This window comes from Necator americanus, chromosome I (assembly GCF_031761385.1).
Source record: "Necator americanus strain Aroian chromosome I, whole genome shotgun sequence".
NCBI classification, from domain to species: domain Eukaryota; kingdom Metazoa; phylum Nematoda; class Chromadorea; order Rhabditida; family Ancylostomatidae; genus Necator; species Necator americanus.
This window is the reverse complement of record NC_087371.1, coordinates 37,263,214-37,270,348: the sequence shown is the minus strand read 5'-3', so window position 1 is coordinate 37,270,348 and position 7,135 is coordinate 37,263,214. Positions and strand designations below refer to the sequence as shown.

At 38.9% G+C, this 7,135-nt stretch overlaps 1 protein-coding gene across 1 annotated transcript; it reads right to left on the bottom strand.

Moving 5' to 3' along the window:
- Positions 1–279: 279 nt before the first annotated feature.
- On the bottom strand, positions 280–6,332 carry RB195_008048 (uncharacterized protein; the record flags this gene model as incomplete). Its single annotated transcript, XM_064182028.1, has 5 exons — positions 280–386; positions 2,909–2,970; positions 5,145–5,236; positions 5,312–5,407; positions 6,210–6,332. The coding sequence occupies 5 exons, from the start codon at positions 6,330–6,332 to the stop codon at positions 280–282; spliced, it is 480 nt and encodes a 159-aa protein (XP_064038771.1).
- Positions 6,333–7,135: the final 803 nt, after the last annotated feature.

The window sequence follows — 7,135 nt, the reverse complement described above, 5'->3', positions numbered from 1 at the left end:
AATAACTTTTTTCTAAAGGGCTGAATAAATTTGGTGGTAATTATCAGCCAAAGGAATAGGAGAATACCTGCGAATATACAACAGAGCTACTAACTTGCGTTCAAAAATCGTTTTCCATGGACTAATCCGTCGGAATCCTTCGATGCGAGCAAAACCAAGATTTAAGATTGCCAATCGAAAGCAAATGACTAACTGATTTCAAGCATAGCTCGCGAGTTTAGTTTTGACGAATGTGTGGCTTAATAACAAACGAAACAAACCAAACTTCGTTAATTACTCTCACACCTCCGCAATCCAACCGTTCCCATATTCCACGGATACATCTCTGCGGCATGAAAAGGTCATTCCCATTGTTTGCACTTGTTTCTCAAAACTGGACAGAATGTCTAAAAAAAATTCGTAATCAAATGGTCATTTAAAACATTTTACTCTAATATTTGTTCTTATTATTATCGATTAATATTAATTACTATCCACACCATACGTGGACTCGAGATCCCCAGTGTTTTCAGAAATTGACAAAGTGCCACATTGAAAGCTGATAAAAAGAAATGCAATGTTAGCTGTAGAAAACTTAATCGGAAAACTTCAAATGAATATTCGTCTTACAATTCGGTACTCGCTTAGGACTCTCTTTTTTCTATCAGACTTGGTTCAAGCGCATAGGTTGGGTGTCGTGGTTTTCGAGTGACCAAATTGGGAAAAATTTCAACCATTTTCGCAAAAACGTGAAGACCTCCACAAATTATTTCGGTATTTGAAATAACCAGTTTTTTCCCAGAGAGACAGTATTTCAAAGATGTTAAACTCAATCGATTTACAAGGGACAGAAATCTTCATCCCGACTGCCTCTATCTATCTAGCAGCTATGGAATGTTTATCGCAGCCCAGGCATAGTCCACCAGACATCTTGTACCTCCACTGGGCGATTCTGCGACACAGATGCATCAGTATATTTTGAGTATAAAAAGGCAGTGGCGACAATTCTACACAGCTACTTCAATTCCTCTAGTTTTTAGAAAGAAACAACTTAATAAAATAAGCGACCAGATTCACATATTCTAACATGCCTTTTGTAAAGTAGAAACGTGCCTGTTGGGTTCTATAATCTGTAGATTAAATGCCACTTAGAAAGATTTATGTTCTCTTGTTTTCTCAATGAGGTATTGCTGAATGCTTCTATCAAGACGAAATTGTCGAAAAGTCATTTCATTAATAAAGTTTCACCAAAACCTCGTTGGTAAAAAAACAAATCCTGTTCACAGTGCCAAGGTTTCAACAAGAGAGAAGCTGGAGATTTTTGGACACCTTTGAAGGACAGTTGTCAAACAACTACGTTGGTGTTCGCTTAGGAAGCAATGAATTGAGGAGTTCTATTAAGGGAAGAATTGGAACTTCTCAAGAATTAGGACTTTTCATATTGTACGGATTAATTCGGCTACCATTTAGCTCTTCTTTCTTTTTGCTTTTGTCCTCTTTTTATATTTCACGGCTCAATTCCGTCGTGCGAGTCATTTTTTTCAACATCGCCGTGGAAGACGTTTATTCAAAGGAAGAGATAAAAAAGGTCCCCTAAAAGCAAATCACAAGCCTTATATGCATTTCTAAATGGAACAGATTGAATGCGGAATACTTAACGTTACTAAAAACGTCTAACAATTTTTTGTGCATATAGGAATATGCGAATAACATTGAGGATGCGAAAATACAATAGAATGCCTTGATTGACAGTAGCTTGTACAGCAGGTATGCTGATGATACTACGTGTTTCACCACACTCTCCCACCGAAACTGCAGAATTGGTAGAAGCTCATTTGTACGGAAACCAGCTTCTATTGATCAGTAAAAGCGTGCATCAAAACGCAGGACATGAGACTTATTGTAGTGAACGATTCGATCGTATTCAATGATCAATAGAGAATAAATGTAGGGCATTTTCCCTAAAATTAAATTCGTATACTTTCTAACGACGCTTCCTCCGTCTTTTTTCTTAGAAATTAAAGGATTCATGAAATGATGATAATTTCATGGTTCCTCTTCTGAAGGCGTCAGCATTACAATTGGAAAGTATTTAAACTTGATTTTACACCTTCGATACCGTAATAATTTGGAAACATAATTGGAAGCATGAGTTTTTCTTCTCTTTCTCCTCAATTGGCGCATAAGGAAGGTTTATCGACACCGGATGGATGAATGGCTTCGTTGGCACTGAGGCGGTTTCGAACTGTGATCGCGCGGTCACAGCAGGACCCCTTACCGACTGCGCAGCGTTCACCCCCAGTCGTAATACATTCTGAAGGATTGAACTAAGTTTTGGGTTTCTCACAAACAGAATCAATGGTCTAAGGATTTGAGAGGGTTACGAATTATTAATTATATTAATCATTAATAGTTACGAATTATTAATTATATTAATCATTAATAATGTCATATATTAAAATAATTACATACTATATATTAGTATTATGATAATATTAATATCGCTTCAGGTGGAAAAATACGAGTTTAAGAAAAAAGAAGCTCTTTGTAGAATTAGCTGTGAACGTATTCAATTCCTTAGTTCAAAAATCAGCATTTTTCTGATGAACTATACAATTTTTCTGTTGCTGTTTCTGTGAAGGAAGTTAAGAATCAGTGAGGTGGTGAAGTATGTATTTCTTCAAAAGAGTATAAGAGAACGGAACGTGAGACCCCTCATTGATTTCTTCTTAATCTTTTTTACGAAGACGTAAACATATCGTATAATGCTACACAAGTGCGAATTGCCGACTTCTCACACAAATACTAGTTTGAGCAATGGGTACAAAAAACACTTAAATATCAAAACACAAGAGAATTATATAAATTAGAAAAAGTTCCTAAAAAGTTCGAAAGTTTCTTGGTAAAAATTGTGATCAATGTGGCTTACCTTTCACATTTCCACTGTCCATAAACCAATTATAGGTCAACAACAGTATTATTGACAACTTTCTGGAATCACTTTCTACTATATTGAACACATCTGCAAGTTTTCGTTTGATTCAGTAAACATTAACTGTTAAAACTGCAATAAGAGCGTTAAAAAAATTGATGAGATCGATTATTGGAGGAAGCTTACGTGTAAGGACCACGTGTGTTCGGGACCAGTATTGCCAATTACATGTTAAGGATCAAATTGCGTCCGACTGCATACAATACGAAAGCAGAAACCCGATCAGCGCACAAGGCAACTTCCCACGTCTTCCTCTTTTTATCTCGCACTCCTCATCACTACCCACCATAGCAGTGTTAAATATAACTTGATACCGTTGATCAAAGGGTTGAATCGCAAAATTAAACCCACTCTCTAACCCAAAATTCTGCTTGGTCGATGTGTGGTACAAAATAATCCCACAGGCGGAACCTTAGCAGGCTGTGCACCAGTTCCGTTCGATAATCAAAGTTTGGGATATGTTCCGGGTGTTCTTAGGAATTTGTATTGGACGGATGGAGAGACAGCCAATTTGCACTTGATACAATAGTAGGATGTAATTGGATTTGCTACGATATGCACAAGTAGTATGTGAAAGGAGAACTCTTCACATTTTGCCCCATTTGCAAGAAAAGAATAACAATCGGATAATGCTTGAGTTGCACGAATCAGCGGACTTGCAGAGGCAATAGGTGCGAGAAGCAAACGCGCTGTAGCTTGGAAGTTCGTAGCAAGAAAAAAAGAAAGCACATCACAATGCACTACTCAGAAATTACGTAGTTTGTAAGACCTTATAAGCGATTGCAATCACAATGAACAATATTTACTACGAAGATATAGTCCGGTTGAAACGACATGAATCTCGACGCAGTTGCGTAGGCGGCTGCGCTTGGAGCGGCAAGGTCAAACCAGCGGTTGGGTTCGGGGTGGGACAATTCGCACCGAGTGGTGGTGCTAGCAAGGATCCCCAAGGATACGAATCGCTACGCTATAAGTCCATCTCAAACTAAGTATTTAATATCGTACGATAAATTACGTCCTTTTTTGCAGAAAGTTACGCACTAATAATGTTACTTTATACTGTCTCTTCAAAATCTCCGTTAAAATGACGTCTATATTCATTAGTATATTCCTAACAAACATATAGATTACAATATAGAATTTTAATTGACTTATTACTGAGCCACTGTACAAACTTTCTTGCAAGATATTTTCCAGTAAATAAAAAAGTTTGAGCGGCATTAACAGTATACCTCTTCCCTAGCTATTCTCAGGATTCGAAAATAACCAAGTAATCCGAAGACATCAGCACCAGGTCTGGAATTATTTATCATTAGGTGTGGAAACGAGTTTCTACTGACCGTAATCTCAGCGGGTGAAGGTAAATATTGTAGGACATTCTAGAATTCGTTTGCATTGCATTATTTCGCAGTAGCCTTTGCACAAACCACGAAAAACCTCTTCGGAATCGCCAATCTCATTGTGCGACACATGGTAATCCCCTCCCCATATAAATCTTCGCCTATGTGGGAACCTAAAGAGAATTTTTAGATTTTAGGAAATTGGACCTTTCTACATTGGAAAAGTTGGGGCTCAAAATTATCCAAGACGGATATTTCCTTTAGGGCCCTAATGGCTAAGCATTAGTCTTAGAGGATCTATGACATGTAAACTTAAGTTATCAAGAGAAAAAAGTTAGCTAGAGCTTCGAGAAATAAGGGCTGAGTGCCAGCCCCCCCTCCCCAACGGGAATTTACCCCAAACTTGTCTCAGTCATATGTTTGAAACACAGGGGATAAAGTATACGATATTAATCAATCCGCTTGAGATGCGTCAAGGCGTTCTCTTCTATTCGGAATCGTTCCACGTTTACGAACGCAGATTTCGCCTGTATAATGACTTGCGAAGGTTACCCGATGTATCAGATCAGTGTCTTTATCCACCCAGAAAAGTAAGGTATTATTTCATCGATTCCGGAGGCAAGAAGTGATTACCGGGCCCGTTGCGGTTTCGAAGCATCGACTGTGGAGTCGCAGCTGAGCCTCTTAATAACTGCACCACACCCACGCTCGGGTTCTTGTATACAAAACAAAATAGCGCTAATCGCTAGGCGCAAAATTAAAATACACATACAAACAAAGAAAGTAATAGAAAATGGCGGCAAGGTCAACCCTAGGATGAATGGACGATTTACCTGTCCCGGTTCCTGAGATGCTCGCGGCTAGAGGATCGCTGAGGTATCAGTGGTATCGACGGTTGCTCGAATATGGCGTCACGGTCGACCGGCTGAATCGATGGCAATGGGGAGGAGCGAAGTTTGAGTGGTGGAGCGTTAGTTTAAATGTGATTCGATCGAAGTACCGAAGGTAGAAACGCGCTGTGGGACCCAGGCGAGTACAAGCTTACAAGTCGTTCGCAAGACACGACACGTAGAGCCTCCAAAAATCCTTGGGGTTTCTATATGTTCCCCACGTTCTGGAAATAGTTGCGACATTTTCCAGTATGACAACCTTGCAAACAGTGATATTTATTTAGTTTTTTCAACGTTGGGAATCGTAATATGAAGGTGATTCAGCAGAAAAGAAGGGTTTAATTACTGACGCAGCGGACGATGTTGGGGCCAGGTGCATGGTGTTTTCGACTACAAGGCTCTTTTGACTTCAAGACGGTCCCAGAGATGCTCTCGCAGGATGACCAATCGTAGCAAAACGGGACAATATATTTTCTAAAGTAGTCCAAAACATTCATAGCTTGTTTGTAAGGAGCAGTTCACACTGGATTAGTCCTCCAAGTAGGAAAATTTGCTCCCGTCCTCTTGACAAGGAAAGATCAACTGTATAGACCTTGCTCAGCATATATTTCATAAACGTAGTTTTTCTACCTTTTCAAAGGAAAGCTGTGTCTTGGATGGGCTGATAAAACTCCTGGTTATTCTCAGAAAGGCTGATAAAACTCCTGGTTATTAATTCAGAAATATTCTCCTGTAGCTTCAACAATAGTACTTACTATTGCTTTTAAAACGTTTCAATATGAAAAAATTCGGAAAAAGAGAAAATTTACTTCCATTTTTCATTCTATACATGAGTGTGATATACCATTTTAGCATTTTTTTACACTTATCTTTCCAGAATTAGAATATCCATACGAACAACAAGTAACTCCTAATCGAGAAATTTATATATTCGGATAAAAACGACCTGAAGCTCGATGCAGTTGCGGCTGCGCTCGATGCGGCGCAGTGGAGCACGGCGGTTAAAACCGAGGAGGGTCCCTCGCTAGCTCCACTCATTGTTGCAGTTCGCGATGGTCCTGCCTCGATCACAACCGCTGGCTTCACCACACAGCTTCGAGCGCAGCCGCTTGCGTAACGGCACCATGTCATTCTTGCGCCGAAGCTGGAGTTGTATTCCAGAATTAATTCGTCGTGCTTGTCATGTCCTGCCAGTTTTGCAGGGAAATTAAGAGAAATATTGGAAAGCATCACAAGCAAACAGTCAAACTACTATCCGTGTTCTCGAAGGGTTCCCAGATTACGGTACTAGTACATCAATTGTAGCACCAACGAAATTCTTGAATTTGTTTTTATGACTTGAAGGATGTCAGCTATCTTGATTAATTAAGGAGCATCAGAAAGAATGCGTGTCAACAAGAATTGTGATGGCTGATTACTTAACAAATTCGCATTAGATTCACGATATGAGTGAGAGTTAAGACATCACGGGATGCTCATTAGTGTTGAATGCTTAAAAAGGAGTAACTTAATGTCTGCGTAAAGTTTAAAGTATTTGAACCTATGAAGCCGCAGAGGGGGTAGAAATAGGAAAGAGGATGGGGATTTGAGAGTGGGATCGGGGCGCTGAACTATCGAATTGTATGTTTATGATCTGCGTCAAAATTTAAAGTGGTAGGTCAACTGTTTCATAGTAAATAACGGTACATATTTGCACGATCTTTTAGAAAGGAACAACTAAAAAGCGACCAAAAGCTTTCAAAAAAAGTGAAAAAGTAATAAGATACTCAACTCCTGACTATGGAATTAGAAGCATAACGTAAGAAGGGTTGGAAATAGACATTATTAATAATAATGTAAATGTAATAAAAAAATGTAAATGTAATAAAATAATAATAATAATGTAATAATGGATGCTGAGAGAGAAGAAGATAGGTAAAAACAAGAAGAAAAAG